General features: G+C 46.1%; 1 protein-coding gene across 1 annotated transcript; it reads right to left on the bottom strand.

Annotated features, from left to right (window-relative positions):
• Positions 1–7,255: 7,255 nt before the first annotated feature.
• On the bottom strand, positions 7,256–11,167 carry LOC122756545. Its single transcript, XM_044006612.1, has 3 exons — positions 11,106–11,167; positions 7,756–8,936; positions 7,256–7,704 (listed from the first exon to the last, which is right to left on the bottom strand). Exons 1-3 carry the CDS (start codon positions 11,165–11,167, stop codon positions 7,256–7,258), a joined length of 1,692 nt encoding a protein of 563 aa, XP_043862547.1.
• Positions 11,168–15,906: the final 4,739 nt, after the last annotated feature.

The raw sequence follows: 15,906 nt of genomic DNA, 5'->3' as shown, positions 1-15,906 counted from the left end.
ACGCGAAGCTTTGTAGTGGTGCCTTCCGGCTTAACTACCGCATGTGAGGAAGATAATAAGACAGAATTATATATCGACGAAACTTCTTTCATATGACACAGATCCAGATACTTTTGGACCACTCTGTTATATTGCTCTATTAGGGTGTGAGGAGTTGCAACTCCGCACAAATGCAGATAAAGATTGCATAGGAGGGCATGCCGTTGCCAGTTACGCAACAAGTCAACGCGCTTTCCGAGGAGAAAGAGAGTTTATACACTCTGAAGCTGGAGAAAGAGAGTTTGGAGACTCTGAACCTGGATAAAGAGAGTGTGGAGACTCTGAACCTGTAGAACGATAGTTTGGAGAGAAGAAAAAAACATGGAGAGCGAGAGGGAGACGGCACGATCCGGAGCAGGACGGCAAGTCAACAGTAGGCGTCTACATGTCACGGTAAGGAGAATAACGGCACAAGTTGGACTGTGGACCGTTCCAACGGTGAAACCGTGGACTTTGGACCCGGAGACTAGAGGGATAAACCGTTAAAGGAGGGATAAGCAGGCCGAACGCTGAAAGCAGGAAAGTCAAGGAGAACGAATATACAAGTCAACAGCGAGAAGAAACGAAGTCAGCAGAGGAACTACATGCGTGATAGTCAGCAAGGAACAAGATCGTTAGATCGGAGACTACGTACGTGAACCCGGAGATTGCCTGGCGTGTCCGAACGATCCGAGCAGGCGTGGTACCGGCGCCACCAGTCAGAGCAGACGTGGGATTGGCGTGTTGCTGTTCCACCAGACGATTGCCTTGGGGATCGCAGCCGTTAACTGCCGTGAGTGCGCACTTGAGTCCGCACACAACGACAATTCTCAATCCAAGTGACGGGCACCCAACGACACGGTCCGCACCCCTCAGGATGACAAGAGCGGCGAGACAACAGAGCGAGGCTGCTGAGAGACCACTCAGGTCCATCCGCACCAACTAGAGGGAAAAGGTAGGGTGGAACGTACGTCATTCACTGGGCGTCTTTCTACAGGGATTGCGGCGGAATCCGGGCGATTGCGCGGAGCGTCGGTAGGGCCTGAGCAGGCGTCTGGCGGGACCGGCCGGGACAGAGCAAGGGACAGGAGGTTGCGGTTAGCCAGGCGTATGCCTTGGGGAACCCATCACTTGTTGCGCATATCACTGTCAGGAAGAACAGAGGACATGTGAAAGCCCAGGCGAAGTACTACGCAGGGAAAGAAATCGACCCACTGCTCGCAGCATAGAGAGTTTCTTCCTGCCCAGGGGATACTTTACGATACTACGATACTATACTTACTCGCAGACAAGGTGAGGAACAGAAAGTAAGGGTTTAGGGATGCATTCAAGGACTATATGGTCGAGATGCAGACCCTGATAAGACCCCTTGGTTACGGGAAAAAGGAAACGCTAGGAATCAAGGAGACCTGCACGCCAGATCTCCAAATAGCGTTGAGATCCTACCATGTGGACGACCTAGAGGCATTCATGATCCTGGTCATAAAATCCGGAGAAGAAGTTGTCGGTCGCAGAAGTCCAAAAGGACGGCGAAGAGGATGACATGGATAAATTCCTGGAAACAGAGCTCGCGGAATTTCACTCCATGACCGGAACATCTAGTACAGTCGAGCACACGATAACTATGAAAGATGACAAACCGATTAAGCAGAGATACTACTTTAAGAATCCAAAGATTCAAGGGGAGATTAATGCAAAAGTGGATGAGCTTCTGGAAATGGGACTAATAGAACATTCAAGGAGCCCGTACAGCTCGCCCATAGTCATGGTGACTACCCGATGCCACGGATAAGCTACATCCTTGACCAACTAATAAACCCAGAAAAATGCCAATTCTTTAAGCAAGAACTACTGTACTTAGGTCACAAGGCGAGGGATAGGCACGGACCCAGATAAGGTATCAGCCATAGCCCAGCTGGAACCACCGTCATTGGTCCGCGAGCTGAGGCAATACCTTGGAGTTGCATCTTGGTACCGACGTTTCGTGCCTGATGGCGTTAAAGCTACAGCAGTATGACTTCCAGGTCGCATATAGGAAAGGCCAGTTGAACGTATTAGCAGATGAAGAACCTCTACCAGAATTACTGCGAAGAACACAGGGCACAGAGGCCAAGGCAGAATGCAGCTGGATCACGGAAATGCGAGAGAAGATAAACGCGCATCCTCAAAAGTTCCCAGACTACGTATGGGAGGATAGCACCCTTTACAGGCAGATTCCGGATAAAGCATGGAACGAAGATATGTGTTCCGCGGCAGCTGAGGGAAACGGTCCTGAGTGACAGCTTCGACTCCCCAGCAGCCGGCCATGTGGGCAGTCGTAAGACGAATGCGAGCCTTGCAGCCCGGTACGCAAGGGCGTACGTTCGGAAATGCGAGGACTGCGCCAAGTTCAAACCGAATCAGCGGCAGGGGGACGGGAAAGATGTTGACACAGATCCCGGAAGAGCTCTGGGCGACAGTGTGTGCCGATTTCGTCGGACCATTGCCAAGGTCGAAGCATGGAAACAATATGTTGTTGGTGCTGATCGACAGGTTTTCTAAATGGGCGGAATTTGTGCCTTTGCGAACAGCAACGGCGGAAACGTTGCAGAAAGCGTTTAGCGCACATTGCAGTTTACCAACCGGGCTTTCAAGAAGTTCCTCAACTACATGGGGATACAACAGAAGTGTACGGCACCGTACACCCCGCAGGAGAATCCTACGGAGAGAGCAAACCGCACTGTTAAGACAATGATAGCACAGTTTGCCGGATAGAACCAGAGGAATTGGGATGAAAGTGTATCGAAATCTACAGTCTACTAACCGGCGTTTTTGACACAAGGCCGCGAGCCAAGATTACCGAAACGGTAGGTACAGGATGGCAACTAGAGTCGCCGGAAGGAAACGCTGAGACGATGAAAGAGATCTTTGAGATAGTGCGGAGGAAACTGGAGAGAGTGTTCCAAGACCAGGCAAGGCATTGCAGCCTGCGAAGGAGGCAATGGAGGTCAAGGATTGGTGAAAAAGTGTGGGCCAAAGAGCACCAGATTCGATGGGCCGTGCCATATTATAGATTTTATTCGCCACAAAAAAAGGGAAAGTAGCACACCGCACACATCAGCGACCTTAAGCAACATGTTCGAGCGAAGGATGGTGTTGAGAACGAGGATGAGGATCGGTCGGGAGAAAACAGGGAAAGCATGCAGAATAGTAGAGTAGTACCTGAGAAGGCGTCAGGCCAAGGCGAGAGTCAACGGGTGCAGATTACGAGTCCAACAACCGTTCTCGCGTCAGGTCAAGGCGATAGTCGACGGACGCAGACCACGAGCGAACCAGAATCCTGCCTCTACAAACACCACCAGGGAAGAGTAAGGTCACAAACGGCGGGAAGGTGAAGAACGACAGTAACTGAGAACGGACGAGGCTCGACGACCGTTCTACCGTCAGGCCAGGGCGAGAGTCAACGGGTGCAGATTACGAGTACAACAACCGTTCTAGCGTTAGGCCAAGGCAAGAGTCAACGGATGCAGACCACGAGCGAACCAGAAAATTGCCTCAACAACCACCACCAGGGAAGAGTAAGGTCACAAACGGCGGGAAGGTGAAGAACGACATTACCTGAGAACGGACGAGGCTCGACGACCATTCTAGCGTCAGGCCAGGGCGAGAGTCAACGGGTGCAGATTACGAGTCCATCAACCGTTCTAGCGTCAGGTCAAGGCGAGAGTCAACGGACGCAGACCACGAGCGAACCAGAATCCTGCCTCAACAACCACCACAAAAGGAAAGGAAGTTCTCCAACAGCGGGATATGCTAGGATGACCATACCTGAGAGCGGGCTCGACGACCGTTCTAGCGTTAGGCCAAGGCGAGAGTCAACGGATGCACACAGCGAGTCCGACGATCGTTCTAGCGTCAGGCCAAGGCGACAGTCAACAGAGGCAGACCACAAGCGAACCAGAGTATTGCACCAATGAACATACCCGACAGAAGCGGGACAGAGGGAAAGGACAGAAGGAAAGGAATGGGATAGTACTATTAAAAAACGAAGCAGGTCATAAGCTAGAGAGTAAATACATAGGACCTTTTGAAGTAATATGCATAGAAAATAAAAATAACGTAAAAATAAAAAGTAAGAAAAATAAAGAACAATTAGTTTATAAAGATAGGCTCAATTTATTTATTTTATAGTTACTTACACAAATTTTTATAATTTTCTTATTATACAAATATACTTTATTCTATTTTAACAATAAAAGTAGAAATAAAATTTAAAAAAAAAAATGAATTTATCGATAATAAATTATACTATTATCGATTAGCTAAAATTATATTGGAAAATAACTCCACTATATTTCGTTATTGTTCAAAAGGAGGGAGGTATAGTAAGCGCATATATTGTCTACGTAATATACTAAATCCCGATCATACTACTTTGTTGTAATGCACAGCAGAACGCAAGTGCATATGTAACATGTGACCTCACTCATAATCAAAACGGCTTAAGTGCGGAGTCATCGATCCCACGCTGACCAACCGCTGATATATACATGCGCGTACTCTCTTAACCCTGCTTCTCAGCTATATACTCCATATACATAAATACATGCTATATACGAAATGTCGCGGGCAGCTACGCCGACAGCGTAAATATTAAGAACTTAGATATCAAGAATTCATTATAAAACGAAGACTCTTCGAAGTAGGGACATTCTTTTCCTCTTCGATGTTAAGAAATAAAAGAGACATTATTTAAGTAACCACGTGAAGCGATACGAACCGTTGCTGGTTGATAAAGAAGTTATGTTTCTAGACCGTTCTTCTAGCTCGATTTGGTGAAATCCGGACATTAGATCTAAACACGAGAAGTATTTCGCGCGACCTAATTAATCCAAGATTTCTTCTATTCTGGGCAGTGGGTATTTATCTGCCAACTGCTTTTTATTCATTTGTCGGAAATCAACTACTAAACGCTATCTTTTTTCCTTTGAATTTGGAAAAGATTTCTTGGGTAGGCTTGGTGGGCTATTATATTCTGATATGGATGGTTCTACAATACCATCTGTTCATAAATAAACCCGCCAGTGTTACTGTTTAGTTTGATTTATTGGTTAATTTCAGACACTTAATATTAATTAGTTCGACACCGATGCGTACGTTTTCTTGCAGATCAAAAAGGTGACTAACTTAAGCTTTGGCTGTACTCACGCCATACGATTAAACTAGCATAAGACGTAAACAAGTTACAGTTAGAAGGGAGTTAGAAGTTTGGAAAAGTACTGGGCAAGCTCGCGGACAATTACAGCGGTGCGATGCTTACATTGATTCCGCTGATAAGCTCCGCTGAAGTTGCAGACAAATGATAATGTAAACAAAGATAAAGGGTGACTTGTTCGTGCATACAGGTTGTCTCGTTCCCAAACATACCGGCCCCCCTGAACGGTTGTTCAGCAGAGAGGCAGTACAGCGATTTTGGTAATTGGGCGTTTGTATAATCCGTGAGCAGTCTTCACTGTAACGACTCGGACCTTGTCGTCGATTCCTGCGTGCACTGTGTGTCGATCTTCAGATTCTCGGTTTCCAGATGCCACTTTGTCCGCTCATGAAGAGATGTCAGGTATTCCATATGCCACCTTTTCCAAAAGCCTTGAACCATGGCTTGCAGCTGATTCCACCTCTCCAATCGATTGACTTGCATATCCAGACGACAGGGTTCAGGCAATGCAGTATACGGAGATCCAGTCAAAAAATGAGCAGGCGTCAGTGGATCCAAAGAATTATCCCCAGTTGGGCACAGCGGGCGTGAATTCAGGATAGCTTCAATTTGGGTCAGGACAGTAGAGAGCTCCTCAAACGTTAAAGCCTTTGATCCAAGTATCCGTTTCATATGGAGTTTAATTGAGCGAACTCCAGCTTCCCACATCCCTCCAAAATGGGGAGCAGACGGGGGTATAAAGTGCCAAGAAATCCCTTCATTGGCAAAGAATCCTGCTAGTTCCTCATCTTTGGCTTGTTGAATGGCCAGACGTCTCATGTCATCCAAAGTTTGCTTGCCTCCATGAAATGTAGTTCCGTTGTCCAAATACAGGTCAGTAGGCTTCGCTTGGCGGGCAATGAATCGTTGAAAGGCTGCGATGAATGCCTGTGTAGTTAGCTCACTAACAACCTCGATGTGAAGTGCCTTTGTAGTGAGGCCCACGAAAATAGAAAACCATGCCTTTCCGATGCGTGGAGTTCTTCCTTTTGATTCCTTGATTGCGATCGGTCCAGCGTAGTCCAGCCTTGTGTGTTGAAAGCAGCGGCTAGCTTGAACTCGAGGAATTGGTAGCTCTCCCATGATCTGGTTGCTTGTGCCCTTTCGTTGAAGAAAACAGGAGTTGAACATCTCGATATGGTGTCGCAATATACCGTGGTACTTGGCATTGCGTAAGTGCTGGAAAATCCTCTACTAAGGCTCTCCAGCGCGTACGTAGACTTTCAGGAATGGGGTCGTCCCACTGCAGAACACTTGTCCAGCTTTCTTGGAAGATTAGCTTGAGTAGAACTGTGACCGGCGCTACCAGTCCAAGCGGATCATAAATTCTTGATAGCTGAGACAAGAGTTCTCTTTTCGTCGGAGAAATGGTCGCATCGCATCCCTTTAGGTTGAGATACAGAACGTCCTTCCCAGGGTTCCATTGGATACCAAGAACTTTGACAGGTGTATCCGCAGCTGATTTGTTGAGGAGCTGGATAGGTTCAAAACATCTATCTTCCTCTGGTAATGATTTCAGAAGACGCCAACTATTAGAACTCCATTTGCGTAGCTTTAATTTTCCCTTATCCAAGAGGGCTATAAGCTCGTCCTTGAGAATCATAAGCTCCTCGAATGTGTTGGCGCCTGTAGGGATATCGTCCACATAGGCATCGTGCAGAAGAGCGTGAGCTGCTGCAGGGTATTCATGGCCATGATCGTCGGCAAGTTGCTTTAGAACTCGAACAGCCAGAAATGGTGACGGTGCCAATCCGTAGGTAACCGTCAGCAGGCGAAAATGAAGCAGAGGTTCATTCTCAGTCTTGCGCCAAACAATGCGCTGAAAATTGGTGTGTGGCTTAAAGATTTTAATGCCTCGAAACATCTTTTCGACATCTGCGCATAAAACATATTGGTGCTGCCGGAAGCGTAGACAAACGTCTTCTTGGCGTTGAATCGGTGGACCAATATGTAGTCTGTCATTGAGCGATACTCCAGAGCTGTCCTTTCCTGATCCATCAAAAATTACACGACATTTGGTAGACTGTCCAGTATGATGACAGCGTGGTGCGGCAAATAGAAGCAGGTGTCTGGGGACTCCTCAACCTGAGCCGAGGTCAGTTGTTCCATATGTCCACGTTGCAAGTAGTCGTCCAGGAAAGCTTCGTACTGTTGCTTCAATTCTGGATACCGACGAAATTTGCGTTCCAGCGAGAAGAAGCGATTGATGGCCTGTGGCAAGGTCGAATCAATAGGCGGTGCCTTCTCCTTGAAGGGATACTCGACGACGTACACCCCGTCCGTCGAGCGCTTGTGTGTGGCAGCAAAATGACGCTCTGTGGGATCGCTGGCGTCCAGGAGAGCCTGGTTAGGCTGAATGCTGTCCATCTCCATGAATGAACGAACCATCGTGTCTAGGTCCGCGTGATGAGTAACCGCAGAAGTAGGGTGATCATCGAATGCAGAGTAAGAGCCTGCAAGAATCCAACCAAATACAGTATTGAGAGCGATAGGAAAGTCGTTACCAAAGTGTTTCCGATCTCCTGTGTATAGAGACCAAATTTGATCCGATCCAACAATGACATCGATTGCTCCAGGTGTGCAGAACGTTGGGTCTGCCAAAGAAAGCTCGCAGATTTGCCTCCACGTAGAGGATGAGGTTTCAATAACTTGGGCAGGAAGTGATGACGTCAGCGAGTTGACAATGAACGAGACCAATTCGACAGTTTGGCCCGAATGACGAGAGCGCAGCTTGATATGTGCGCGTCCTCGGGTAACGCCCGCGCTGTTGGCGGCGAGACCGAGAATAGAAATTCGTGAGTGCGTTCGACGCACGCCTATTCGCTGAACAAATGATTCCGATGCCAAGGTTATTGTACATCCAGTGTCCAGGAGCAGCCTGCAGGTTGTAGTGTTTCCCCAGGTGTCGATGACGTCAGCAAGGATGGTTGGCAACAGAGTCTGAGAACCATCCGCCGGAATACTCTCCAGAGTATGATGCGTAAAGTTGTTTTCCGCGGGAGTCTCGCTTCCCAAGCGATGACCTTCTCGAGCTAGCGGTTGATTGTGGCCAATTGTAGATCCCGCATGTGAGACTGCTGGTCGATCGCGGCTGTCAACACTTGCTGTGTCAATGTTGTTGCCATTTTGAATTGGCTGCGACGAGCCATGAACCAAAGTATGATGCTTGCGGCGGCAGATCCGACAAGTACGCCTCGATGTACAGTTGCCCACCATATGAGCCGGGCTGAGGCTATTGAAACAGAGCTTTCTTGATTTGAGGAAGTCTCGGCGAGATGCAATGTCGAGTGCGATGAATTGAGGACACTTAAACAGTTGGTGATTCTGCTGGCACGATGTGCACTTCGGCTCTTCCCGTCTTGGATGCGTGTCTGCGTGGTGCGTTGTAGCTGCGCGTCGAGATTGGGTTGATCGAGTTAAGTTAAAAGCCTCCAACGTATCGCAGCGTGATGTGAGAAATTTCAGGAATCGGTTGATGGTCACACCTTTTTCTTCGGATTCTGCGCACTGAGCCCAGGCTTGGCGGGTATCGCTATCTAATTTTGAAAGTAAAATGAAAATTAGCCAGGGATCCCTCTCTTCGCAATTAAGAGCTCGTAGGCCACGAATAACTTCGTCTGCACCATCGGCAATTTTCCGCACTGTGCCAATATTTGAATTTATAGCACTCGGAAGGCTCATGAAACTGTTTAAGAACGATCGAATAATTAGCGATTGTTTGTTATATCGCTGTTCCAGCCGATCCCATGCTTCCCGATAGTTGTCATTAATAACTGGAATATGTTTAACTAATGCAAGCGCGTCTCCGGCAAGGTACGATTTTAAATAATGAAATCGTTGGCAATCCGTCAGGCTCGAATTGGAAGCAATCGATCCAATAAACATGTCCGAAAAATGTTTCCAGTCCTCATAATTTCCAGAAAACGTCGGAAGTTTAATTCGCTCGAACTGAAAATCGACATGACTTCTCTGGGATGTGTCTGCGGCTTGAACTGTGGCATCAATACTGTTTGAGGTGACATCCCGTCTCAACTCCTCCAAAGTATTGCTGAGAATAGCGTGTGTAGCATAATGTTTGTCCTCATATGCGTCAAAATCCTCGTCAGGGTTCTCCCAATCGGCTTCCGATTTAAATGCATACAGCTCTTCCGAGAGCCGTACGAACCGCAAATAATTTTCCTGTAGTTGCGCCAGGCGGACAACTATTGTTTGCACTGAATGAATGTCATCAACAAATTTTAAGGCATTATTATGCGCACGAGTAATTTGGCTTTTGCAGAAGCCCCGTTGTTGAATCACACTCCGCATGGTGGTCGAAAGAAGGGAACGATTCTATACGATGTAGGAATCTATAGATCACCGTTTGCCAAAAGGCCAATAATCAAAATCAAATGCCCGAAAGAAACGCAGTTCCGGTAGTCCGGCTCGAAGGACCAGTTTTTTTTTATGTTCATAAATAAACCCGCCAGTGTTACTGTTTAGTTTGATTTATTGGTTAATTTCAGACACTTAATATTAATTAGTTCGACACCGATGCGTACGTTTTCTTGCAGATCAAAAATGTGACTAACTTAAGCTTTGGCTGTACTCACGCCATACGATTAAACTAGCATAAGACGTAAACAAGTTACAGTTAGAAGGGAGTTAGAAGTTTGGAAAAGTACTGGGCAAGCTCGCGGACAATTACAGCGGTGCGATGCTTACATTGATTCCGCTGATAAGCTCCGCTCAAGCTGCAGACAAATGCTAATGTAAACAAAGATAAAGGGTGACTTGTTCGTGCATTAATGAATTTTTGTACCTGTCTATTTATTTTCGGCTTTTCCGTCTCTGCGTTTCTATAATTTTTAATGTAAACTGGAGTTTTATCTGCTAGTCTTAATTTTTGTGTGTAAAAATTATTACTTGATATCGCTTCTGTTTCTAGGCCAAATACGTCACAGTATAGGGTGCATAGTTCAGTAAGCTGTGTCTTGAATTGCTCTGGGAGTTTAAGTTTAATTAGTATTGCGCTACTTAATTAATTTGTTTAACGTCACAGTATAGGGTGCATAGTTCAGTAAGCTGTGTCTTGAATTGCTCTGGGAATTTAAGTTTAAATAGTATTGCGCTACTTAATTAATTTGTTTACCTGTCTATTTATTTCCGGCTTTTCCGTCTCTGCGTTTCTATAATTTTTAATGTAAACTGGAGTTTTATCTGCTAATCTTAATTTTTGTCTGTAAAAATTATTACTTAATATTGCTTCTGCTTCTAGGCCAAATACGTCACAGTATTGGGTGCATAGATCAGTAAGCTGTGTCTTGAATTGCTCTGGGAATTTAAGTTTAATTAGTACTGTGCTAGTTCTGGTGAGGTATTTTATATTGTCTTTAATTAGTTCGTAATCTCTTATCGATTCAAACATTACTTGGGGTTTTTCTATTTTAACTATTTTATTTGTTGTGTTTAATATACGGACTATTGCAGTTTTACTTGCTACGACACTATTCGCTATTAATACCCCCGAGTGTATTACCTGGTTAGGTATTGATACAGTATCCTGGTCATTATACCCGTTACTCGTAGAGTCCAATTGATTAAATAGTTCCCTGTCCTATGCCTTTTTTTTTTTTTTACTTTTATTTACGTTATATTTATAATTGTATTTTAGCAACGATATATTTGCTTCAGTATCTACTAATAGTGTCAAGGATTTATTGTTATTATTAATTCTTATTTTAATGATACTACTGAGGCTTAGATTTGTATTGAATATTATATTAATAAATGAATTATGAATTATAGTAATACACTACTGTTGGTTGCTTAAGGGGGCTACTTGGTTTTCCGAGCTACTCTGGGTAACTCGTACTTGAGTACGCTGATTATTCCCTCTATTTGGATTGTCTCTATATTGGGAGTTTCCTCTGCCATTATATTGGCCACCTCGGAAGTTTCCTCTGCTATTATTATTATTAAAATTGGTATAACGATGGCCGCCTCTGTAATGAGAGCGGCCCCCTGTATTATAACGACCGCGGTATGTATCGCGCTGAGTCTGATTTTGGTAGAAAAGAACAGTGTTGGAATGTCCAGTTGCCTCTGTGCAACTGTCTTTAAATTTAGATATGGCATCGTTCATGCTGTTAAACGTGTCTGCTTGCATGTTAATTTTTACCTTTTCAATCGAGCAATTCTATGTCATTGCCTTGACGGCTTGGGTCGTGCTGTATTTATTTGCTAGTTCTGGATTCAAATCATCACTAATATAAGCACCTTCTAGAGCTTTTGTTAATTGCTCAACCTCTTGCGTGTAGAGGTTGGCTGTTTTGTTCTTTTGCTGCAGGTCTAGCAATTTTGCAGAGAGTACCTCAACAGATTCAACAGAACAGTTAAGGTTCTCGATAGTTTATCTTTTATTCCCTGTATTGTTCTTTCTGTGCTAATGAGAGTCCTAGCATGACTTTTTAGATTGGTCTAAATGACATTGACTGCTAAAGTCTCATGTTCTCCTTTTATCGAATCCAACAGATTCAGAGCGTCTTTGAAACTCTGTAGGTTTTCGGCCTTGCCGTCATACTCAAATAATAGAGACGAGGCTGTCTGTAAGAAATCTACTACTGATTGTGCCATTTTGTTTCCTATTTTACTTTCAGTTGGCTTACTATCTCTTTTTTCAGCTGGAAAATTTAATGTATTTGGAACTAGTAACTGAAACTTGTGTTCTCTCTTAATCTAGATATTATATCTTTTGCTTGTGTCTGTTGTAACGAAGAAAATTTCGTATTGTGGTCAAGTATTATGACACGGACCTCGTTATATTTTTCTAATAGTATCTCTAAATGGTTTCTCTTTGTATCGTTACCTATTTGTGCACTCTTATTGAGGAATTTAAACGATCTTTCAAAGTCGTCGCGCAGTTTCTTGATTTTAGCTATTATATTTAGCCAATCCATCAAGTTAGAAGCTGCGCGTTTAATCAAAAGATTTATTTAATTATATTTTATGTTCTGTTTTAATATTAAGTTCTGTGTTCTTAAATAGCTTAAAGGGCATTTATTTCATTGTTTTTTTTTCAAATTAAATTTAGTTGTTGTACTCATTACATTTCAACAATCAAAACTTATTATTTCTGACATTATTACTTTTTGAAGCTTTTGACATGACAGGTTTAGGGTTGCTTACTAGGGTTAGAAATTTTTTGTATTTGTTTTTGGTGTATTTATTGTCTAAATCTCTCTGTCTAAATCATTAGCTCTGCTTATATTTTTTTTCTTAAGGCATTTATTATGCATTTTATATAATTTATAGCATATATTGAACAACATAATTACATAATTACATAATAAAAACATTAGTTCTTAGTGGGTATACATGATTTGTTTTTCAAACATCTAGAAATTTTAATAGAAGGGATTGTTTTCCAGCGGTGTCCCGATGTTGTACTCCGCTACTCTGCTCATTAAAGTCATCTGGGGTGTTTTGCTGTCTTCTTTGGGAATCCAGTCATTGACGCAGTGGACGGATAGTTCACCGCGTTTACTTTTTTCTACAATCCAGTCGTTAACGCAGTGGACGGATAGTTCACCGCGTTTACTTCTTTTCACAATCCAGTCGTTGACGCAGTGCACAGATAGTTCACCGCGTTTCCCATCTCAGGGGAATGACAGCTTTCAGTGTTTTTAAAATTTGAGACTTTAGAGTCCTCAATCTGTTTGTTTAACCGCTGCGTTTCTGACTCCGCAATTGAGCCGTTTTGATTATAAGTGAGGTCTCATGTTACATATGCACTTGCGTTCTGCTGTGCATTACAACAAAGTGCTACGATGTGTATGATCGGCATTTAGTATATTACGTAGACAATATATGCGCTTACTACAAATGACTTCTTATCCGTCTGGCCTCCGTTAGAGTCAACAGCCCCACCACCGAGGAATGAGGATCCGATCCGGCTCTAACAGCGCGACAACAGTGCCATCAGAGGCGGGAGGGCAAGGAAAAAAAGGAGGAGAAGCAGGTCAGAGAAGGCGGTCGGGGGTGGGCGATTGCCTAACCCGCGGTCCACCCGAGCTCCAAGGCGTGGTACCGAGGACGATCGAGGCGAAGACCCAGAACCAGTGGTCTCCTCGGATGAGAGCGAGTAAGAGTGGGAGGAAGATCCCTCTGAGGAAAGGAGGACCTGGAGGCTCAGGAGGGCACACCTGGTGCGGCAGATAACCGGATCCCTTCGGGGATCGCGCCGGTTTTCGAGAAAGCAAGGCGGAACCCTAGAGAAAGCGGGGAGACGTCGGAGGCAATGGCCTCTGCCAACGTCAAGCTGTGGAAACTGGAGGCCGACCGGTTGGTGGCGATGACAGCCCCGCAACCAGAACGATTGGCAGCCCGGGAGGATTACGAGGCCGCCAAGGCAACACGCATCCGCATGCATCAGGGGGCGGCCATGTATGAGGTGCTGAAACTGTCAAGGAGCAAGGAGGAGAAATAGAGGAGGTGGCAAGGAGCTTCAGAAGGTGGAGGAGCGAGCGTCTTGAAATGTGGTCGCCTGGCAAGAGGAGGGAGCAGTCGGCGCATCCACTCGGAAGAGGTGGTCCGGACAGGGTCCGTGGACCAGGGTAACCTGGACGTGGCCAATTGAGGACAAGGCAGCGAAGGAGGAAGAGGCGCCGGTCCATGGCCGCTGGGTCGATGGGCAAAAATATCGGAACTAGCAGCACATGGCCGGTCACACTACAGAAATACTATGGTCATCGAGTGGCAACGCCGCACCCACGATAGTTATCGGGATCTTTCGCAACAATCGATCGACGGGAAGTGGTGTGACCAGAGGACGAAATGTGGCGAATGCGGAAAGAAGAGTGAAGAAAGGAGTGGCGTCACGGAAATAAAAATCGGCGGCAAAATTTGAAAAGGAGGAACGGGGAATACACTGAAAGGAGATCGGCGCTGTGGAACTCAAGACAGAGCTGTGAGGGTTGACGGGATCTCAGGAATGTTCCGCAGGAACTGCAAGGCCGAGTTTGGAGACTCAGAACCTGTAGAGAGAGAGTTTGGAGAAACTGAACCGGTAGAAAAAGAGTTTGGAGAAACGGAAGGTTTGAAGGAGTGAACGTGGAAAGCGAGAGGAACACGGCACGATCTGGACCAGGACGGCAAGTACAAGCTGGACTTTGGACCGGGCGATCGCTAAAACTGTGGACTTTAGGTCCGGAGATTGGAGACAGGAGGGATAAACCGTTGTGGAACTTGTGCACGATCCGGAGCAGGACGTCCAGTCAACAAGTTGGACTTTGGACTGGCCCAACGGTAAAATCGTAGACTTTGGATCCGGAGACTAGAGGGATAAACCGTTAAAGGAGGCCAATATAAGCAGGCCGAACGCTGGAAGCAGGACAGTCAAGGAGAACGAGTATTCAAGTCACCAGCAAGAAGCAACGAAGTCAGCAGAGGAACTGCAGCAGTGATAGTCAGCCCTTGCTTGTTCCTTAACAAGATCGCTACGTCAAGACGTTTGGGACAAGGAAAGTCTCCGAATTGAGACGCAGGTAGCTGATGTCCCATACGACGAACCACGGTAGTCCGGAAGCATTTAACAGGCGAGGCCAAATAGCAGAAGGGTCCCGAAGAGACGGCAGGAATTGCGGTGTAGACCCGGTCGACTGTGTCGGAGACTACGTACGTGAACCCAGCGATTGCCTGGTGTGTCTGTACGATCCGAGCAGGCGTGGTACCGGCGCCACCAGTCAGAGCAGACATGGGGTTGGCGTGTTGCTGTTCCACCAGACGACTGCCTTGGGGATCGCAGCCGTTAACTGCCTCAGCGCCTCATTCTCAGCGCAAGTGACGGGCACCCAACGAAACGGTCCGCACCACTCAGGGCGAGACTGTGTCTGTCGGCGAGACGACAGAGCGGTCCGCTGAGCAGACCATGCAGGTCCGTCCGCACCAGCTAGAGAGAAAAGGATGGGTGGAACGTTCGTCTTTCACTGGGCGTCTTGCTACAGGGAATCCGGGCGATTGCGCGGAGTATCGGTAGGACCTGAACAGGCGTCTGGCGGGACCAGCCGGGACAGGAGTTTGCGGTTAGCCAGGCGTACCCCTTGGGGAGCCCAGGACCTGTTCACCCTAGTCTGAGAACGCTTCCTAAGCCCTAGCCTTTCCTCTCGGCATCAAACACGTGGGGCCGCGGCAGTACCAGGCGAGGGTCCAACACTGCGACGGGAGAGCAGAGACATCCGGATTTTCACATCACATTGTAAAGCAAGGCCAGAATAAATACTCAAGAAACGAAAACTGCAAGTGTTGTTACTGGTAACCTGGTTATCACGTTTTAATATAAATTTGGTGGGACGAACACACGAAATCTACTGAGCTAGCCGCACGTATTCCGGAGCGAGCAGACCAATAAAATCAGTTTGTTACATGGGGAAATTCTCTTTTAAAACGATTCTCGTTTCTAAGAAACTGAGCTAACGCAATAGACCTCGAATATCCTAATTTGGATTCGGAATTCTAGGGGTCACAGAACGGGAGCGTCATCCCGTACCTCCCGCTTTCGTCTTTTGGATGAAGTTCCTTTCGCAATAGGAATCAGAATCTTTTACCATCTTGACTGGTAGATCCTCCACCTCCCAGAACTTGCTGAGAAGCTTGTCGAGGAAATCAGGGTTGCCTAT

Source organism: Drosophila santomea, chromosome 2L (genome assembly GCF_016746245.2).
Source record: "Drosophila santomea strain STO CAGO 1482 chromosome 2L, Prin_Dsan_1.1, whole genome shotgun sequence".
NCBI lineage: Eukaryota > Metazoa > Arthropoda > Insecta > Diptera > Drosophilidae > Drosophila > Drosophila santomea.
The sequence above is the reverse complement of the archived record's forward strand: the minus strand, read 5'-3'. Positions and strand labels throughout refer to the sequence as shown.